General features: G+C 43.9%; 1 protein-coding gene across 4 annotated transcripts in view; it reads left to right on the forward strand.

Moving 5' to 3' along the window:
* Window positions 1–22,304, forward strand: part of FAM219A (family with sequence similarity 219 member A) — a 157,076-nt gene that overhangs the window by 80,592 nt on the left and 54,180 nt on the right. For all 4 annotated transcript variants that reach the window (XR_007773112.1, XM_050943722.1, XM_050943723.1 and 1 more), the window contains exon 2: window positions 9,392–9,491. Coding sequence is in view for 3 of the 4 variants with exons in the window: in XM_050943722.1 (XP_050799679.1) it covers window positions 9,392–9,491 (100 nt within the window). In the remaining variant the exon portion in view is untranslated. The remainder of the gene's footprint in view (window positions 1–9,391; window positions 9,492–22,304) is intronic.

The following is a 22,304-nucleotide window of genomic DNA, read 5'->3' on the forward strand; positions in this document are numbered from 1 at the left end:
TCGCCATTGCTGTATACAGAGGATCGCCTGGCATGTGGAGCATGGTCACCTAGAAAGATTCTCTGAGAGCACTCCATGCGTGGCTGAGCAAACAGGAAGGGGATTTTCAGAATTCCCAGAGAATTTAAAGGGTGGGTCTGACGGTTGGTCACCTCAGAGCAGGGCAGTAGAGTTCAAAGTAGTGACCAGAGTGGCTAGAATAGGCATTGTGGGATACTTCTGGAGGCTGATGAAAGCGCATTAACAGACCAGGGCGTCCACACTGGCGCCACGGCGCTCTAGCGGGGGCGCATCAAACATTGTTCCACTTGCTGAGCTGGAGTTCCAGGAGCGCTCTAGCCTTGGAGTCTGGGCTCTCTAGATGCCTTGCCAGTGTGGACACATCGTGAGTTAGAGTGCACAAGGCTGTTTTAATGCTCTCTAACTCACAAGTGTGGCCATGCCCTCAGTCTCCTTGTGATTCTAGCTTGTTTGATGTCCTGTGGCAAAGCGCACCTAAAGATAACAGCCTTTCCCCTGAAAGACTGGAGGGGGCCACTGAACTGGGGAACAACGATTGAGGAAACAGGAGTAGAAGTCAGATCATAGATCTCCTTGGGATTCTAGAGTGACTTGTCTTCTGATGCTTGACTATACAAGACTTTAAGCCAAGATCCCGTCTAACTCTGTTAGGTCATCCAGGTGGGAGTTAAACACCAGTGGCACTCACCGAAAATATATTGTGACAAAGTTCCTCCTTGACCTTGGTGGGTCCTGCGCTTATTGGCGGATTTGCTCACCTCACAGATTCACCCTGTGGGTCAGGAAACAGCCCAGAGACCTTCCCCTCTGGTAGAAGCCACAGTCCAGGTCAGTTTCTCCTGTGTTTGATCAGGAGTTGGGAGGTTTGGGGGGAACCCAGGCCTACCCTCTACTCCGGGTTCCAGCCCAGGGCCCTGTGGACTGCAGCTGTCTAGAGTGCCTTCTGGAACAGCTACACAACAGCTACAACTCCCTGAACTATTTCCCCATGACCTCCTCCCAACACCTTTGTCCTCACCACCAGACCTTCCTCCTGATGTCTGATTACGCTTGTACTTCAGTCCTCCAGCAGTATGCCTACTCCCTCTCAGCTCCTTGCACACCTCTTGCTCCCAGTTCCTTGCACGCACTTCCTCTCCTCTGGCTCCCTGGCTCCCTCTGGTCTGACTGGAGTGAGCCCTTTTATAGCATCCGAGGTGCCTTAATTAGAGTCAGGTGCTTAACAGCCTCACCTGACTCTTAGCAGGTTGATTGGAGTCAGGAGTTTTCATTAGCCTGGAGCAGCCCCTGCTCTAGTCACTCAGGGAACAGAAAACTCCTTAGCCAGTGGCCAGTATATCTCCCTTCTACTACTCTGCTGTTCCCAACTGGCCTGGGTCTATCATAATATGTATGGAGGTGTAGTGGGGAGGGAGACTACTGCACCTCACTACAGGCAGACTGCAAGTAACAGTTTGTAGGGGAAACTCTGGGCAGGGCAGAGCACAAACAGTCGAAAGCCCAGCACCTTCAGGCAAGGTGGGGCACTGAACAGTTTAGGGATCTGGCCAGCTGGCAGGGTACAGCAGCAAAGAAGTTTAGGGGCCCGGACACTTAGGCAGGGCAGACACCAAACAGGCAGTCCTTGCTCTAGCAGATGGGCGACAAAGGCAGATGTCTGGGCTTAAAGGTGGGAAGGCTGCAACCTCAGGGCTGAGGTGGTAGGGGGAGCCGGGCCCAGCCAATTCCACCAGGTCCCTGGTCAGGTCCCTAACAGAGGCGGAGTGTTCAGCCACTGGGCCAGCGGAGAATCCCACCACAACACGCTGACTCACATTCAGGCAGCAGAACTGGACCAGAGTCTGGTTCCTCTGGGCTACTTCCTACCACAGTCTGTGTGTAGGGCCCTGTAATCCAAAGGTCCTCTGTCTCCTCGGCTGCTGGCAATCCCCACAACTCCTCGTCTAATGGCAGTCCTGGCAGCTCCTCAGGGTACTTTTCTGTCTCCTCCGGCCACAGGGTGCAGCTCTACTTGGGGTCAAGTCTGGGATCCGGTTGAGATTGCAGCTCCCTGGAATAGACATCTGCTCCCTCCAGTGCTCCAGCCCCAACTGAGCTCCAGGCACTCCTTTCATACTTCCTGTCCCACCCCAGGACTTTCATTGCGGAAGAGAGGGCAGATTTAGCTCTGCCCACAGAGAGGAGTATAGTGGTCCCTCACTTTCCAGCTCGGAGGGAGGCCACTCTGCCTCACCACAGAAGGTTAATGCAGGATTTGAAAAATTTGACTTTCCCAGGGTAGGCTGAAATTTTGTTTGGGTGAGTCGAGTGAGGAGCCATTGGCTCTTTCTGGAGTGGGGCAAAGAGGGAACAGTGGCTGGAGGCATTACAGAATATCCCAGGGCTGTTGTTATTTTCACAGGCTGGGAGAGGGAATGAGGAATGGAGCTGGGTACCAGAAGGATAGCAGGGACAGCAGCAGGAGAGAGCCCAGCATTAATAGATGTATTGGGGAGATGAAGGAGCATTAATTGGGGACAGAGTTTGTTTTTTAGGAGGAAGTCAAGATGTACCAATATAAACTTAAATAAGCACAGGGAGGAGGAAGAGGCATTGCAGCATGACTGCCATCACCTGAGCTCGTAGGCTTAGCCTTAAGGCAGCTGTTGCATTTTTTTTCTCAAGCTCTGGGCTAACCCTAATGTCCTGGCCAGCGTCGCCCATTTGATATTTATACAAAAGAATTTGAAACCTGCCAGGTGGAGAAGCTCTGAAAGCTGAAGTCCTTTCTTTACCCACAGCACGGGCCTTTGCAGTTCACGCTTTCTTGACACCACTATGCCAATACCTCCCGTGCTCTGAGGGATCGTAGTGAGGAGTGACAAGGAAGTCGCATTTCTGTGGCACGCCTGACTCTGCCAACAAGAGTGCCACTTGGTCTATCCTTTGTCTGTTCACTTCAAACCAGACAGACTGCCTGGTGTCACAGGCCACGTAGCAGGGTACAGTAACTGCTGAGTGCTGACAGGTTACAATAAATGCTGACCTGGTCTGGATTTCATTTGGTTAGAGGTGGAAGCTTGTCTCATTACCGGTCTCCCTAAACCATTCTGTTCCATGTTCCATTCTCCCTTTGCTTACCTACACATCCATCTAGCAGCCTTTGTACAAAAACAGGATGCTGGAGCTGTATAAAATCCAAACCTCTTCTGTTTATAAGAGCATGACTGCTCCCCCTCCTGCCTAGCCAGGAAGTATTTGCTTGTGATACGTGAGCGCAGGGATAGGCAATAGGTAGACCGTGGGCTAAATGTGGGCCGCCAGATGCTTTTGAATGGACCGTAGCATCTTTTTATTTACTTCTTATTATCAGATTATTATTGTTTTTGTATTATTTTCTCTGGAGTTTGGACCTTGAGAACACCTTGACCAAGAAATCTGGAGCTTGACAAAAAATAATCGATTACCCCTGCCTGAGAGTATATGACAGTTTAATCGCTTGCTAATGGAGATTAGTGAATTGCCTATGAGTTGAGAAGCTTTTTAAAGCTAGAACTTGGCTTCACAAATTTATGGTGTGAGTTCTTGAACCTTGTGCCTGTCACTTAAACCCATGATTGTTTCTAAGGATAAGTTGGTTTCATTTTGTTTTGTTTCTGCATTACACTACGTGTACTCAGTGCTTCACAGAAAACAGACAGAGTTCTTATCTTTGTCCCAAAGTACTTAAAATTTAAATGGCAGACTTGACAAGGAAGCAAAGAGGTAACCTGCCTCAGGAAGAGAAGTTATTCATTTAGACAGATGTACATCTTGGTGGGTCCGGAGTTCTTACAGTGTGAGCACTCCATTTTGTAATACATTTGATACTGCTGTTGCAGTAACACTGAGAGGCGCATTGTGTGATGCACGATACGTATGTGCGCGCACAGCCCAAAGAGTCTCCCTGCCCCAAAGAACTTTCAATATAATGCTGCAGAAATTGATTTTTAGGAGGGATTTGAATGTTGCATGGGTGGGTACTTAGTAAATGAGTTTGGGAAGGGCATTCTGAGCATATGGAGCAGAGTAGCAGAAGGCACAGGTGTTCATAGGGGGGTTATTTTCTAGATCAAAAGAGCCTTGTGCAACACAATCAGTATGGCAGAAACTCCTTTGCCCATTGAAAGCTGAGCTGGCATAAGTGGGCACTCTGTATAGGGGGTACATACTGTTGGTTTTTTCTTTGCCATTCTGCCCATTTTTTCATTCTCTCCTAAACAGAACCAGAAGCTGATAACGTTTGCTGAATTTTCAGACTCAGTGTTTGAATGGTTTCAAAGCTAAGCAAAATGTGTTCACCTGTCCCGCCTTGTGTGTGTTTGCAGAATGTATGAGCCCTGGAGAACAGCCTTTGGAAGCAAAGAATCTCTCTGTTCCACTGGTCGCTCATGGAGACAAGTGTGAAATCGCTTACAATATGCTGGCAGAGTGTCTTGTATGCAAGTACAGCTATTTTTAGGTGGAAACGATCTGCATGACATTAATAAGCTACTGGGTCACAACGAATCAGCCTCTGATTATCAAACTAGCATCTCTGAATTGCTGAGTAAAGTAATTTGGTAAAGCTTTGCAGATCATTCCTTTCTTTATCATTTGAGGGTGGGAGAGCTCTCCCCATCTTCTCATCAAAATCAAAAATTCCCAAGTGTTCAAAATATTTACCAAAGGGAGCAGAGCGATGAAATGTTTACATTTTCAACTGCCTTAAATAGGGCTGCCTCTTAGGATTGGAGCACGTGAGCAGACAGAGCTAAATACAGTGTTAAGTGAAATAAAACTCAAGTTAGCAGCATTCAAAGTGGACAGCTAAACATGATGGGAACTCTGTCAGCCTGATGTCCTGGTGCAGGGGCCATTCAAAGCGAGCTGGCGCTCTCTTGAAGGTGTCCATGGGGTGGAGGGTAGGAGAGACATTCAGGTCTGCAGGATGTCAAGGGAGGAGGAGAGGGAAAGCAGAATGCACTTTACAAGGTATCCTAATAGCATATTAATGCCTACGGCACAGTTCTGTTGTCCCATATACAGGATTGCACAATTTGTGAGGTTCATCGATTCTTTTCTCCACCTCCCACTGAAGCGTTCCATGTTGGCCACAGTAAGAGGCAGAATGTCACTTTAAATGGACCATTGGACTGATCTGATATGGCAGAGCTTGCATTCTTAATAAAGCTGGTTAAATACTGGGAGGGGAGGGAGAACCCTGATCATTCCTTAAAAACCTGAAAAAAGGTTTGTTTCAGCTAGTCTCATTGCCCTTTCTGTATTTGCTCTCAGTGAATGTTCAAGCAATGGTTACTCACACAAAAGCTTGCAAAAATGAATTTTTAACTGTCCAGAAATGGCATATTTTGTAAGGCTAGGACAGTGCTTAGCTTAGCAAGAGGATAAGGTTCCTTATATCCCCATTGCCAGAGAAGTAAACAAATGAACCTCTCAAGAATTTGAGCCCACAATTAGAATACTGCAGTTGTGTGCCCACAATTATGTTGTGAGAGAACTTCAGATTAAACTCCATTGCCAGCCAACAATTCTTGCCATAGCTTGACTTGTTTCACCCCAGGAATGAAGAACTAGATGGCTCGAAAATCAAAAGACTTAACATTTTCTAAAATTCCCTGAGATGACCCCTCTAAAAGCTTTGAAGCCCCTACAGTGGCTTCAAGTTTTCCTTCTGATTAGAAGTATTGTGCTCATCTCAATCAGCAAACCGAAATAATATCATGTGACCTACCATCAGTTACACAGCATAGCTGTAATTTCAAAATCAGAGTATAGAATGTTTGCCTCGATCTATGGAATTCTGTAAAAAAACAAACACTCAAAGTCCATTAGAATAGCATGTGGTAGTATGTCAGTGTGCTTGCAGGTATTTCAGACTGTTTTGACTCAGTTTTCCTTAAATTTTAAGTTCAGAGGGGAGAAGGCTGGACATGTGCTTTGAAGCTCTTGATGTAGACAGTGACTGTTGTTCAGACAGAGTCCCATATCCTAAGCCTGTTCTCTTGTCAATCTATCATTAACCTACTAATCTGAAAACACTGCAAATGGAAATGTTTTCAGTCTTAACCTTAGTTTGTTCGTGTTGTGAACTGACTTCTATCATGGTATAATTCCCCACTCTGAACCTTAGCGTCCAAAAGATGGGGTACCAGCATGAATTCCTCTAAACTCAATTACCAGCTTAGTACTTGTTGCGCTGCCACCAACCAGGAATTCCAGTGCCTGGTACACTCTGGTCCCCGCAAAACCTTGCCCTCTGGATCTTAACACAAGGAAAGTAAACCCTTTACCCCACCGTTGCCTCTCCCAGGTTTCCCCTCCCTGGGTTACCCTGGAAGATCACTGTGATTCAAACTCCTTGAATCTTAAAAGAGAGAGGAAAATCCACCTTCCCCCCTCCTTTCTCTCCCCCTCCCAGACTCTTCCTGAGAGAGAGAGTAATCCTAACACAGAGAGAAAATAACCTTTCTCTCCCCCTTTCCCTCCTTTCTCCCCACCAATTCCCTGGTGGATCCAGACCCAGTCTCCTGGGGTCTCACCAGAATAAAAAAACAATCAGGTACTTAAACAAGAAAGGCTTTTAATTAAAGAGGGAAAAACAGTAAAAATTATCTTTGTAAATTTAAGATGGAATATGTTACAGGGTCTTTCAGCTATAGACACTGGGAATACCCTCCCAGCCTAAGTATACAAGTACAAATTAAAATCCTTTCAGCCAAATACACATTTGCAAATAAAGAAAACAAACATAAGCCTAACTCGCCTTATCACCTAGTACTTACTATTCTGGACATATAAGAGACTGTATCAGGGAGACTAGAGAGAAACCTGGTTGCACGTCTGGTCACTCTCAGAACCCAGAGAGAACAACAACCAAACACTAACAGCACACACACAAATTAACAGCACACACAAAAACTTCCCTCCCTCAAGATTTGAAAGTATCCTGTCCCCTGATTGGTCCTCTGGTCAGGTGACAGCCAGGCTCACTGAACTTGTTAACCCTTTACAGTCAAAAGAGATTTTTTTTTTTATTAGGGTTGGAAGGGACCTCAGGAGATCATCTAGTCCAACCCGCTGCTCAAAGCAGGACTAAATCCCCAAATGGCCCCCCTCAAGTATTGAGCTCACAACCCTGGGTTTGGTAGGCCAATGCTCAAACCACTGTGCTATCCCTCCTCCCCGTGAAGTACTCCTGTTCTATTAACTCTTACTTATCTGTTTATGACAACTTCCTTTTGTGGCCCTCCCAGTTTGATGCTGGGTAGCTGGTTTCCAGTGTTAGCCTTTGCCGGGGGAGGCTAAGGTGCACACTTCAATGGCAAACTGGTTGTTGGTTGCAAATGGGCAACTCCTGCTCCCTCAGCATGTTAATTTCTACACTGAGCAGATAAGGTGCTGCTTTTAATATAAAAAGTTTTGCTATCAGTCTCCAGCAGCTTTGCAAAGCTGGATATTTCATCAGAACCCCTGTCGTATATTCCCTTTTGCATAGGTTTTGGTGCCATTGGGATACTGACTTGTGAAAAAGTAATCTTTGTAACCCATGTGTTCCAGTCAGTGACCTGCCACACAACATGCATTGTAACACGACCAAATTAAGTGGGTAGGTGGATTTTAAAGACCAATTCTATTTTATAAAGTTATCCAGATAATCAGCCTTTCAGTTGTGCTTGGAAAACAGGCCCGGACCAGTTAAGATTATTAAAGATCTGATGTCTCTCTTCAGAAGAGTAGAACTTTCAACCTTTATGTCATTCCTAAAATCCATTTGGATACTTCTGTTGGGCCTAACAAAACCGGAGACTATATTATCTTCACTACCTGTCCTAAACTGTTGTTGTGGGCTGTTAAACAGCTGCCACATTCCTTCCCAGATGTGGTGGCATTAGTGGAAGGTAAAATAAGTTTTGTGTTATACAGCTTTATTTGTAAAGTATTTTGAAATCCTTGGGTGAAAAGTACTGTAAGCATAAAATACTATTAGTAGTAAAAAGCAATGATTCCTGAGAGAACATAAATAAATAGTGTCTTGGTAAAATATTGCCAGCTTAAAATTTCTAGAAGGTTCCAGTTCTATTAAGACTGATCCTGAATGGACTGACATACTTTTATTTCATGAGTACGCTTTATTCAGAAGGCATAACATACTCTGTGCACAGTGAGGGCGACCTTGTGCAGAAGTGCTATTGGCAGTGCGTAAAGGAATTGTTCACTAAAGGATCCTCTCTTATTGTTGGCAGAGTATACCAGTCCCTTTCTTTGAACTGATAGTCTTCTTAGTTTCTTGGAAACAGATGTCCCAAAGTGCCAAATTTATGTAGGGTTTTTTGTTTTGGGGGGGTTTGGGTTAAAAAACCCCAAAACTTAGTAATGCATATTTCAAGAAATGGAGAGTCTGAAAAGAACTATCTTATCTGAAATGGCATATTCCAGTATTTAGTATCCCTGGAATATTTGGATCTAATATTAAGTACGTGTTTTCCTATGTAATTCTGTCAGATGTAAATTCTAATTTACAAATGTCTTCAGCTTAGTTTGTAGCTCCTAGATGGAAAGAAATGGACCTTATTAAAAGCAATTTTTGCTCCAAAGATTATTTCAACAGCTTTGAAGTTTGCAGTGAATGGATTTTAGATCTTTTGTTAGTGATGGGATTGTGGGAATTAGCAACTTGTGTGTTAGAGGGGTTAGTGGAAAAACTATACCATACAATACCGCCTGGATTTTCTGCAAATGGGCCTGGTGGATGGGACATCAGGATTCTCTAAGAGAATTTCAGTGTTGCTGCAAGGTGCTGCAGACTGACTTACTCAATTATCTGCAAAATGGGTACAGCACAGGCAGTAAAGGCTTCTTGACACCCTGTCATGCAGGGACCAGGAGTTTAATCTCCATGTCCCGTCAATCCTTGGCCTTCCTGAGGTGTGCCACCAGAGTGCTAGTCATGAATATGGATATGTCAGCTAGGAACTTGACTGAAACCACAGTAGCATTCCACACAGGTCACCAAACAGCCATCAGGTGGTAATGGCTGGGTTACTACCAATCTGGGCTGGATTTAAACTGGTGATGGAACAACTCTGTATTATCTTTCCAGTATCTTGGATGATCTATCATCTAAGCCTGTTGAAAACTGATTTTTTCAAATAGTGCCCTAAACTTATTAAATGGCTTCCACTGTTCTGTAGAGCCTCTGGATTTAAATGATCTAAAACACACAGCTGTGCTCTCTGTCCTACCAAACTTGGATGCTGGTGGTCTCAAGCAGCAGCAAATTAGAGAAATGATGGCATATCTGTGTTTGCTAAGCCATGTCTGATGGTTGTTTGTTTGTTTTTTTAAACAGGATCCAACAGCTGCATCTATCTCAGACAGAGACTGCGATACAAGGGAGGGAGAGACTGTAGCCATGAACTATAAACCATCCCCACTTCAAGTGAAACTAGGTGAGTCTCTGCATTAACACAGAATGATGATTTTTTTAAAAAGGCAAGCTTGCCAAAGGAGTGCGGTGTACTATGGGATTCTGTGGTGTGACACTCATGTGTGGTGTGACACTTGGAAGGTGGTAAGGTGATAGGGAATAGGTAGCATGGATTTGTAAAGAACAAATCATGTCAAACCAATCTGATAGCTTTCTTTGATAGGATAACGAGTCTTGTGGATAAGGGAGAAGCGGTGGATGTGATATACCTAGAGTTTGGTAAGGCATTTGATACAGTCTCGCATGATATTCTTATCGATAAACTAGGCAAATACAATTTAGATTGGGCTACTATAAGGTAGGTGCATAACTGGCTGGATAACCATACTCAGAAAGTAGTTGTTAATGGCTCCCAATCCTGCTGGAAAGGTATAACAAGTGGGGTTCCGCAGGGGTCTGTTTTGGGACCGGCTCTGTTCAATATCTTAATCAACAACTTAGATATTGACATAGAAAGTATGCTTATTAAGTTTGATCTGGACAAATTGGAGAAATGGTCTGAGGTAAACAGGATGAAGTTTAACAAAGACAAATACAAGGTGCTCGACTTAGGAAGGAAAAATCAGTTTCACACATACGGAATGGGAAGAGACTGTCTAGGAAGGAGTACAGCAGAAAGGGATCTAGGGGTTATAGTGGACCACAAGCTTAATATGAGTCAACAGTGTGATACTGTTGCAAAAAAAGCAAACGTGATTCTGGGATGCATTAACAGGGGTGTTGTGAGCAAGACACAAGAAGTCATTCTTCCACTCTGCTCTGCACTGGCTAGGGTATTGTCAACTGGAGTATTGTGTCCAGTTCTGGGCACTGCATTTCAAGAAAGATGTGGAGAAATTGGAGAGGGTCCAGAGAAGAGCAACAGGAATGATCAAAGGTCTTGAGAACATGACCTATGAAGGAAGGCTGAAAGAATTGGGTTTGTTTAGTTTGGAAAAGAAAAGACAGAGGGGACATGATGATAGCAGTTTTCAGGTATCTAAAAGGGTGTCATCAGGAGGAGGGAGAAAACTTGTTCACCTTAACCTCTAAGGATAGAACAAGAAGCAATGGGCTTAAACTGCAGCAAGAGAAGTTTAGGTTGGACATTAGGAAAAAGTTTCTAACTGTCAGGGTGGTTAAACACTGGAATAAATTGCCTAGGGAGGTTGTGGAATCTCCATCTCTGGAGATATTTAAGAGTAGGTTAGATAAATGTCTATCAGGGCTGGTCTAGACAGTATTTGGTCCTGCCATGAGGGCAGGGGACTGGACTCGATGACCTCTCGAGGTCCCTTCCAGTTCTAGAATCTATGTATCTATGTCTCTGTTATTATCCGGAGCACTCCAGTCAGTTAAGAAAACTTCTTAAACAGCTGACAAATCTGACCATGCCACAGACAACCAGTTGCTCAAGAGGGACCTCCTTTCTATTACTACACTGGTGCTTCTAAAATGGAAGCTAGGGGAGTCCCTCCCTTTCTGGAAGGTCTTCTCAAGGAGGTAGCTCCGTAGTTTGAGCATTGGCCTGCTAAACCCAAGGTTGGGAGTTCAATCCTTGAGTGGACCATTTAGGGAGCTGGGGCAAAAATATGTCTGGAGATTGGGCCTGCTTTGAGCAGTGGGTTGGACTAAGATGACCTCCTGAGGTCCCTTCCAACCCTGAGATTCTATGATTCTGTTCTATGAAAGTATGGTGTCACCTTTGTCTCTGAAGAGGTGCATCAAGATGAGATAAATATTCAGTGCTAATAAAATGCTAGGCTTATAAAAGTCATTGGGGTGAAATCCAGCTGCTGTCCTGAACTAAGCTGAGGCTTTAGGTCAGCAGTGCATTCGCTTGACAAGTCTGACGATCACATTTCTGCCATAACTCTGGTGGAATTTCTCCTCAGACATAGCCCTTCACTAGTGTATATGCTGTGCCTGCTTAGTTAAGCAAATATGTTTCTGGTGGGTTCATTCATATATGCAAACAAATGCACTGTTAAGATAAAGCATCAGCTTAATTCAAGACAGCAGCTGCATTTCATCCCCAATGACTTTCATAAGCGTAGCATTTTATCAGCACTAAATACTTATCTCACCTTGATACAACTCTTCGGAGCCGAAAAGTGACACAATCCTTTCTGGTACGTCAGGAGGGAGGGACTCCCACAACTTAAGTTTGAGTCTTAACTAAGCAGGCACATCGGACAGACTAATTGAGAGAGAGCTTTGAGGAGAACTTCCAACAGAGTTTTGGTAGAAATATGGTCCATCATATAGATATAAGTAGATAGATACAGATATCAAACACACGTTTGGACTCCAATCTTTGCTTGTGGCTGTGCCAAGAATTTTAGGAGGAATGTTAATTGACATGGGGCAGAATGGGACTAATTTGATGTCTTGAGCCATTGGAGCTGTTTGTTAATGCTTGTCAGCTGCCTCTTTTAAAAACTGTCAGACTTACAAGACGTACTCACAGTTCAGTGTGGCTCACCTCTTTTTGTTTCAACCCTCATTCCCCTGCCTCTTCTCTTGTCTCTCCTTCATTTTCTGTCTGGTGTAGGTCTTGAACTCTTCAGGGCAGCAATTGTCTTTTTAATCTTTTCAATGCTCCAGGCAAAGTTATAGTGCTATATAAATATTCAGTAGCTTTCCTCGCACAGCTATTGCATGGGCCATTGAGAGGTCAGGATTCTAATCCTACTGCGGATGTGCCAAAAGGATAGTGGCATTAATCCTTTTTTTTTTTTTTTTTTTTTTAAATTGTTGAAGCATAGTCAGTTGTTCTAATGTCAAACTCAGTCCCTTGATCTGACAGTAGACTAATCCATTGTCTGTTTTCTCTATGGATATTCGGACATATAGCAACCACCTGCGCATTCTGGGAATCCTGGTTCAAATGAGCTCTGTTAAAATACCAACTCAGCGTGAACACAACTTTTGCTTCCAGAGCCTGCAGTGGTTGGGCATGCTGCACGGGTAATATGCTACATCCTGGGAGATGGATTGTATTGAAAATCATTAACCTGTCCAGCCACTGAATGTCCTCCATATTTGGAAGAGTGTTCCATTATGTCTTGTGACAGAAGTGTGGTAGCTGGAATGTCGGTGCTCAGGAATGAGTGTTAAAAATAGGAAGATCCTCCTGGTTGCACTGGAGTTTTTGATAATTCCTCAAAGGCAGGGAGGGGTTGGCTTGAACATAGCTGGTGCAGTAAAACGTTTAGCTTTTTCTCAAGTAAAAATACTATTGGACCATATTTTAAAAAACACACAAATGGGCTGTAGCTAGTTCCATGGAAACAATATCACCTGGTTCTGGTGACAAACCACAAGCATTTACTTATGATTTATTACCCTGACCCTTAATGAAATTATAGCCTTGATAATACTTTAATTCTTCTATATTTGCTTGACATATATTCTGATGCTCCTGCTGCGTTTGTATCACTGTGTCAGATTGTAAATTCCTTGGGGCAAAGACTTTGCCTCTTATTTGTAAATCACTTGATAATGAGGTGTTCTTCAACGCTGCTGTCAATGTATGGGCACCTAAGCATTCATAGGGCGTTTTCAGCACATCCTCACCAGAAAGTGTAACAAATGGAGCTGGTACCTCAAGCCTCTGAGAACAAGACAGGGCTTTGATAAGGTGAAAAAGGAGAACAAAGTAATCCCAAAGGGTAAATCTCGGAGTTTGATATCCCTTGGAAGACAGCAGTTCCCTATGTGATTCCCACAAGATTCTGTATTGTTTTAATGATGCATAGGCCACCTGTTTGGCTACTTCACATTTCTTAATTCCTTTTCTGTGCTGAAAGCTTCATCAGTGTCTTAGGTTTGTCCTACCCATATTTCAGATCAAATGGTGGTGTAAATAATAGAGCATTTGTGTAAAATTTAGAAATGGAGCTAGTTATTTGAGTTCCAAGATGGAATTTTATGTAGGTGGGTGAGGAATCGCAGGAGTTTTGCTGACTCCAATACACCCTGATTTCCTTCACCCACCTGGTGGTTGTGATTTGGACCATGTAATAGGGTTTAGAAATTTATTTCACCTGCTCTCACCCCTACCACAAGGAAGCAAAAGTAAGGTACACAGAATTTCATGCATGGCTAGGAATTCTCATCACCTCTAGGGACTGGATGGTAATGGTCACAGTTTCAGGGCTCCTGTGCCTTGCTGTCTCTCCAAGGGCTAGGACCAGAGGTACAAGTTATCACACAGCGCTTTCTCAGCAAGCACCTTTATTCTTAAGGTAAAAGCATCACAGTGAAAACTTATTAAAAAAAAAAAAACTATAAAAGTTCCTGTATGCATGCTGAAAGCTTACCAGAGGCCATCAGTCTTACAAGGCCATAGTAGGCCAAAGTCTTTTCAACCCCTTCTGCAAGGGTTGGGAGCCCCCCTGGACAAAAAATTCTGTCCATTTGCTCCATTTAATCCCAGCCTTTTTATATCAAAAGTCCTTTCTTCGTCTGTTGGTCTCAGTTTGAGACAGCATATGCGAGCCTCCCCAGGGGCGATACCTCCCAGGGATTGGTGGGGCGGTTTACAAGTTGAGTGATTCCCCATAATCACCCCCTGCGCACACACTGTTCTTAGTTTCTGGCGGAGCTCTGGCAATCCTCCCTGTCTGGAGTTGCATCCATAAACCATCCATATGCTTAACACAGTATGGTCCCCAAAGATACTGCCTGCAGTTGCAGTAATGTACTACAGAACTTCTCTGCCAGCTATTGACCGTCTTCACTGAATGAGAATTACGAGTGATGACTAGACGGCTGAATCTGATCTGCTACGAGGATGTCTTGGCGGTTTTTCGTGAAGCCTAGAGAGGAGACGTATATACAAAGCTGTAGGTTCTAGAATAAGAATGAGATTTCAGTGGATGTGAAAACGTATGTTCTCTGAATCAAATTTAGAAGGCAAGCTAATGGAGACTTAGCTGGTGTCATTAAGACCTTTTTTCCACTTCCCTCAGCATGTACCCTTTTCCCTTTAGACTCTCCCTCATTTAGACACTTGGCTGCAATGAGCTAAATTCAGAGATGATCCTAGTGATGGAGATCCATGTGCTCAGCGGTGCAGTCTTGAGGGGTTTTGTTTTTGTTTGGAATTTTATTGCAGGACTGCATGGTAGAAGTGACCTCAATTGCAGCAGCACTAGATAACTTAACTTATCTACTGTCCTAGTTGCAATTGTTTTCCCTCCGAGCTTAGATCTCATGCTGACATTTCTCTTAATTCTAAAACATTCAGTGGCTGATGCTAGACAGCCCCAAAAGGAGAAGCAAGTGTCACAATGTAGCCTTTGATGTGAGCTACAGTAGTTCAGTGATATCATCTCCTAACACAATCAGAAATGGTCCTTTCTTCTTGAAGCAAGGAGCCATCCTAGTACTAGTAACAGCAGAGCTATTGCATGAAATAATTGGGTACTAGCACCTTCCTGCTGGCAGTTGCGTTGCAGGAGATTTCTTTTTCTGCTTTGTGAGATATTGTACGATTTACTCTTTGAGTGAGTCTACTATTGGGGAGGAAATTCTCCTTTCCTGGAGCCTGGGGGGCATTTATAAGTTAGGCATGAATGCCCCCACACTCCATCCCTGCCTTCCTGATGGCCCCCTCTCTGCCTCACTCTCCCTGACCCAAAACACAGCAGCACTGTGGGCAGGCAAGAGATATTTAACAGCTACATAGAAGGGACATGGGGAAAAAGTGAGATTTGAAGGAGAGAGATGGGGGGAGAGGAGCTATCCTCTGACAAAATATTGATGTTGTTCTGTATTAAATGTAGTAAGCTGGTTAGATCTCTAAGGACTCTCGTCTTCTCCCACTTTCACCTGTGCTAATCCCACCTCTCCTGAGATATTGACAAGAACTTGATGGAATTCTGCTAGAGGTGTGCTGCTGCTGCTTAAATCTGCCTGAGGGCTCACTCTTGAGTAGCAAAGGGGAACTCTTTCACGATATCCAGAGACTGCTGAGCAGGCGACAGCTGTCACACATAGGAAGTGAGAGTGGGACAAGCAGTCAAATCAGAGTTTCACCTGGCCATGGAAAAAATGGCCTGATCATTACTGGCCCAACCTCTGCCTCTCGCTAATTGTTCATCTTTTGTTTCTGCCACTAGGTTGTTTTGTGCACAAGAGTCCTAAGATTTTATTCTGTACTACTAGGGCGGAACTCAGACTTCTGGATTCCTTATGGTCTGTCTGATTTTGTGGCTTTCTGTGTAGACGTTAATTAGGTTGTCTACATCAAAATGCAGAAAACACTTACACTTTATTTGTGCTGTCTATCATATTAACATCCGTTAGCCAACAGGTAGGATTCCTGTAAACCACAAGCAACTCTCTGGAATAAACATTATTTAGAGTATGTAGTTCTGCCAGTGATCTAAGACTAGCAGTTTAATGCAGAATTCCCATCTCAAGCCTGATGCAACATGATATTCCCCCTGATGTGGTAGCATTAAGCGCGTCTTAGAGAGCTGGCTTTAAGGATGAATTTAGATTCCAGGCTCTGGCTTGCTGGAGAGCAGAGTTAATTGAGGAACTAATCCATTTGAGGAAAGAGGGCAGGCTGACCGCACACGCTGTGGTATTAGCTCCTACTGCCTACTTCTTGAATGATATTGATTCATGACAGACATTGCATTGCTCTGCTGCTGGGAAGGAAAGGTATAGGGAACACTAATCGATATCGGGTGCGAACGACAGAGCCTTCAGCATTCAAGATAACAAAATCTGTGCATTTCCAATCTAACCCCTGCCCCAATAGAGGGTAGCCGTCCTTTCTCACTCCATGGTGTTCCTGAAACTCTGTTTTCTCTTTTTCAGTAGCCAGTTTAATTTTCCTTTTTGAAGGAAATGCAATAGCTGTGGGTTTGTTTTTAAAACAGCTCCATTGAGCAGCTACAGAGAGCGTACACTAGCATGACCCCATTGCTGACAGCATTCAAAGACACAGCACTCTATGCATAGGGTCGAACATAATGACTGAGGACAGGTGTCCAAATTTTGCTCAGCTGTGGGTTGCCATGGCAGCTTGCCACAAGTTTAAGAGCTGCAGCTAAATTATGCAAAATAAGGCCAACGGCCGCAGCCCTTATTTGCAATAGGGAGAGACTGCGAGGCCCCCATCTGACCATTCCTTTCTCAGATCAGGAGGGAGAATTGCATGCTGGGATGTGTTGTTTGTAACAGGCACATCTGCATATTAACTATGAATCCAACTTCTTTTGTGGAGCTGAATGTATCAGTACAACCCTGTTGTTCTTTGTCCCTTTTCCTTGATGCCTCTTTCCTGGCTTTTTATACAAAAGAACTCCGTGATCTAAATACTTCATACGGATAATAGAATAATAAGCAAAGGTTGTAAGTGGCTGAACAAATCAATACCATTAGTGTATCCTTTTGTCAGTACCTCAAATACTGTATTATTCCCAATTGTTCTTCTGAGACAGGGTGATTCATGCTAATTAGATAGAGCAGCTGTTGTTTCTGGGAACAAGCTGTATAGGTGGATTCGAAGAGCACTTTTAACAAAGAAATTGCAACTCTTCTGCTGGCTCCCAAGGTTCCAGCTCCATTGAGAAAACTGCAGATCTCCATATCCGTAACCATTTGCATTGTGACCTCAAGTGACATCATTACTTAAAGTGCACAGAGCTATTTTCTTCCCTTGGGAGTTCTCATTTCCTTTCGGATTGTGTCTGTACCGTGTGCTGGGGGAATGAGTAATGCGGAAGCAGAAGCACAGCGGCAATATAGCACTGCTATTGATTGTCTTCATGATGATAAAAGTGCAGTCTACCACTGGAGGCCTCCTGGGGATGAGAGGAATTTATTTAAACATAATTCCATGTGTTATTACTCCTTCTAGTTGTAACAAATTGTGCATACAATTTATTGTAGCATCCTTCTTGCAAAGTATCTCAAGACTCTTCATGAGGAGGGGGAGAATATAAAGCTCAATAGATTTTGGGTCAGTGGGCCTCATGGAGGCAGCATGGGGGTACAATGGTAAAAGGAGGCCACTTCCAAACGTAGTGGTGATGCAAGAACTCTTTCAGCGTGGTTGGAGTTGAGAGAATGGAAGGAAGCAGTAAAGGGGAGCAAAGAGGAGGTGAGTGGAGTTTAGTGTCGGTCGCAGACTCAAGTGAACAGGAAAGTTGTGAAGTGAGATTGGAAGAGAAGAGTGACTCCCTGGTGTTCTGCAAGGACCAGAGGAAGTCTGCGTTGGAGGAACAGGGCGGGCAGGTGAGAGTGAGGGGCAGCTCGAGGAGAAGAGGGAGGTGCACGTGAATGTTATAATCTAGGATTGAAGCCACTGAAGTGGATTAAAAGATTGATAAGAAGCTAGTGAAGAGGAGGGTGCTGATATTCCTAATTATTTATATAATACTCAAAAGTGTGCTAGGCACAGGAGAAGACAGACTCAGAAAATCCCCTTTTTTACACAAGTACACTTAGAAATTAATCAGAGACGCCAAATGTGTATTTTTATGTAAGGAAACTAGATGAAGGGTCCATGGTTAAAGCAGAGGACTAGAAGGAGGTGTCCTAAGTGCAAAATATAATTAAAATCGCAGTCAAGGAGGAAACTTATCGCATCTATGGAGAACGAAACACTGCAGGCAGCACTGCAGAAGTAGTGAGCAGGGATGCCAGTTATACCCAGAGTGCAGGTAATGTGGCATATTGTACCCTCATTACTTTTTTACCATATAGTAAATGTAATATTGCTGAGACATCCTGGAGAGACCTACAGGGGGCTTCCCACCAGTTTACCTCTGCAGTGACTTGGAGAGGGCAGCTCTGGCTGGGTTGATGGGAGAATTTATTTCATTCAATCCATGCTGCCTGTACTGAGACTGCCACAAAAAAGGAGGAAGGGGAAAATTAGCGCCAATTGTTCTGGCTTCTGTGATCTGAGCTCCTTTGGAAGCGGGATCCACTAACTCATTTTGCATAGCCCATCCGTGGGGAATGTTTCACCCTTAGCCTGAATTACCCAGATGTTGTTATTCCTCTATTGTCAACTAAGTGTTCTTTCTAATGTCATCTTAAGTAGGTGAGCTTCTCAGTAGGAGCACTCGAGGGAGGCCAGTAGAACTCTGTGTAATTAACATAAACTGGCCCCAGAACAAACCACAGCATCTGCAGACCCTCATTCGGTGCAAACATTTTCTGCATTTCATTCATAAGATTTGAGTCTTAAACTTTGTCTGTCTGACAGTTGATCAGATTTGTTCTCTTTTTCCTTCTGTGCACCGCGTGTTCAGTTATTAGCAGCCTGCAACCCCTCGTGGCTATTGGTGACAAAATGCTGGGCGAGCAGATAAGGATTACATTGAGTATAGGAATAATATGCGCTTGTCAAAGAAAGGAGATTGTTATTCTTGGCTCTTGACCACCGTTCCCAGGCAAAGACAATGCTGACGGTACCCTGGAAACATTCATGTTCTCCCTCTGAAATCATAGGGGATCCTCTGTACCTACCCTGGGCTGAAAAGAAGGTGTGATATAAGCCAGCTGCCATTACACAAGGTCACAGTGGCACTAACCCTTTCATACTGTGGACCACTTCTTAATTATTTATTTGTATTACAGAAGTGCCTAAGAACTGCAGTCTCTCCTTTTAGCCAGCATCTACCTCTGCTAAGCTGTCTCCAGGCCACTTTGCAGTCCTGTCCTGCCCTTCTGTGTGCTACTCACCCGCCAATCTCGGGATCAGGAAATTTTATCACTGATTTAAGAAGAAATGAAGCAGCTACGCAGGGGGCAAAAAGTGAGTTGATGGGGTGCTAGTCATTTATCCAAAGAAGCCTCTGGACACTCAAGTGTCCTGGACTAACAAAGTATCTGTCAGACATGGACAGATGCTTCACCATTGAACAGAAGCAGCTCTGAGGACCACAATCTGAGAATTATGCCAGTGCAAGCAGTGAGCCATCTGGCTACTTCCCTCTTTCCTTTCCTACCTTGTAAACTTTTTGCAAAACTCTGTTCTCTTTCTAGCTGGCATAATTTTTTATGAAGTGGGTCTTGTTGAAAGAAAATAAAGCATTTATAAATGCCACATATTTACCAGAGACAAGATTTGTAAAAACCGATAAAATCACTGCAGTAATTGGACAGTCTCCAGTTCAGTTAATTTATTCCTCAAGTTGTTAATCGCAGCTCTCTCAAGAGGCTCCACTTACTATCTGGGTCAAGGCTGACTAGCTTGTGCTGATGGAATTCATAGAAATAACACATCACATGTAGGGATAATGCGAAATAGCTCCAGGTTCCTTTGTGTGCACTTGCGCACACCCCCATTTCCAAAGGGAACAACCAGAAATGATCAAAATAAAACACGAGGCCAAAAGACAATATTATAAAGTCTTGTAATAACGGCTTCCAAACAACCAGGAGAAGTAGCTTAACCTATTATAAGTACGTGGGATCCCGCTTCATTAGCGTGTTAACCAACAGACAGAACTTTCTGCCCAGAATCTCACTGGGCCAGATCATGGACGAGACTTTAGATGGGACTTCTATTTTGGTGTTGTGATTGACCACTGAGCAGAGGGGCACACGTGCCAAAACCAAGTGCAGCTTTCCTATGGGAAGGTTACTACTCTGGTGACAAGGCATCATACTTCTCACACTCCTAGTTCATTCTCTGTGAGGGGCCTGCCCTTTCCCAGTCAGTCTCCAACTGTACATTGCCACCTCTTCAGCATTTACTTTTCAACTAAGCCCCAAGCATTTGCACTGTGGTTTGCAAAGTGATGACTCCACTGAGCTAATGGGCACCAAGGTGGTGTTTTCAGTCTGTTCTTCCCTGCTGGATGTTTTGCAAAGGATTTAGGAAGAGCAGATGATCTTTCAGTATCTGGGCACAATGAGGTCAGTTGTTTGTTCTGGATTGCCTTGTGGTTTTTATGCAGGCCTCATAGTTTTTGACTGTTTCTTATGGCTTTATTAATCAATTATTTCGACTTAATAGTCCCTCCTGGCTTTAACAATCGTCTAATCTGACCACTGCATAACACAAGCCATAGAAATTCACCTGGCAATTCCTTCATTGGTCCCTATAACATCTGACTGAACTACAGTGTATCTCTTAGGGCTTGTCTACACTACCGCGCGGAGTTGATTTAAGATACGCAACGTCAGCTATATGAATAGCGTAGTTGAAGTCGATGTACTTAGATCTACTTACCACGGTGTCTTCACTGCGATATGTCGACAGCTGACGCTTTCCCGTCAACTCCGCTTGTGCTTCTCATTCTGGTGGAGTACCAGAGTCGATGGGAGAGTGCTCAAAGGTCGATTTATCGCATCTATACTAGATGCCATAAATTGAACCCCGCTGGGTCGATCGCTGCCTGCTGATCTGGCCAGTAGTGTAGACAAGCCCCTAGAAAACTATCCAGACTAGTTTAAAGGCTTCAGGGAGGGAGGACCTATGTCACTGTGCTGCTCACAGGTTCACTGTTAAAAACCTGTGCCTTAGTTCCAATTTGACTTCTTGTAGTTTCAACTTCCAACCATTGGCTCTCTTTATGCCCCAGTTTGCTAGGTTAAACAGCTCTGATGTCTGATATCTTCTGCCTGTGAATGTACTTACAGACTCAGTGATCCAGTCACCATTGAACCTTTGTTTTGATCAGCCAAAATAATAGATAATTTCTTTAGGCTTGTGAACAATATTTTCCGGATCTTGGGTTTTAAACAGATGTCTAGGAAAAACCCACCTGATGGACAATACTTCTCTTCCCTTCCCTTGGAACTTGGCTCAGTTATTTTAAGGTTGGAGGGAAACATATAGGTTAAGGAGCGCACTCAAAATACAAATACTTCCTGTTTGGTGTCCCAGGTCATGGGAAAAATACCCGCAGTCTCTAAAACGAATCCTTTTCTCTGTCCCCATTGCTAAAACTGTGATTGCATTGGTTTTTTTCTCACTACTACTGTAACCGATGCCATCTACTCCTCTCTGCCTCTAACCTGTACAAAATGGTACAATTTAAAAGCCTTCTCCTCCACTCTGCCCATGTGTTTCATTCCCATTTTCAGATCCCTTCATTGGCTCCCTCCTACTTCCCACAAGAGTAAAATTATTCATCCTTTGCTTTAAGGCTCTGCACTGCTAAATAGCTACCCACATCTCAGCCTAGTTTTTCCTCCTACTGCCCCTCCTCTCCCAGCATTCGGCCTAGTCCTTTTTCTGTAATCTTTGTTCCCAGTCCCATTCTTAACTCTGTGCCTTTTTTTCATATTGCCTCCTACTCTGAAAACAGCCTGAATCAATATAGATTAAGCTTCTCTGGGCAGGAAATTGTCTAAACTATCTGTCTTGTGAAGCAACACTGTTCCAAGCACTATATAAATAAACCCTCTGGAATCTTCTAAAACATGCCTATTGTGTATCTAAAAAGCATCATATTTTACCTGCCCCTTTGTTTACTTCTAAGCTTGCTCTTTCCTGTTCTAAATTTGAAATAATTGCTGCTTTAACTGTACATCCTACAATAGTCTCACCCATAGCCGTGGTTTTGCTCATCTGTCTGAAATGGGCACAGTTAAGTCAGCTAGTGTTCATGTCTCGTGAAGAAATAGTACAGTTCTCCCCATCTAGCTTAGCCATCTGCAGTTCACCAAGGAAGAAGTACTTCCTGCCATGAATAAACTGTGAGCCATATTTGAAAATAGGCTTTAATCACATCAGGCATCCTGGAGCTTCCTGCTGCTGGCTACCACTTTGTTGCAAGGTAAGAGCCTCACTTCAGTGCTGGAGCTGAAG

Source organism: Gopherus flavomarginatus, chromosome 3 (assembly GCF_025201925.1).
Source record: "Gopherus flavomarginatus isolate rGopFla2 chromosome 3, rGopFla2.mat.asm, whole genome shotgun sequence".
In the NCBI taxonomy this organism is placed as follows: Eukaryota; Metazoa; Chordata; order Testudines; family Testudinidae; genus Gopherus; species Gopherus flavomarginatus.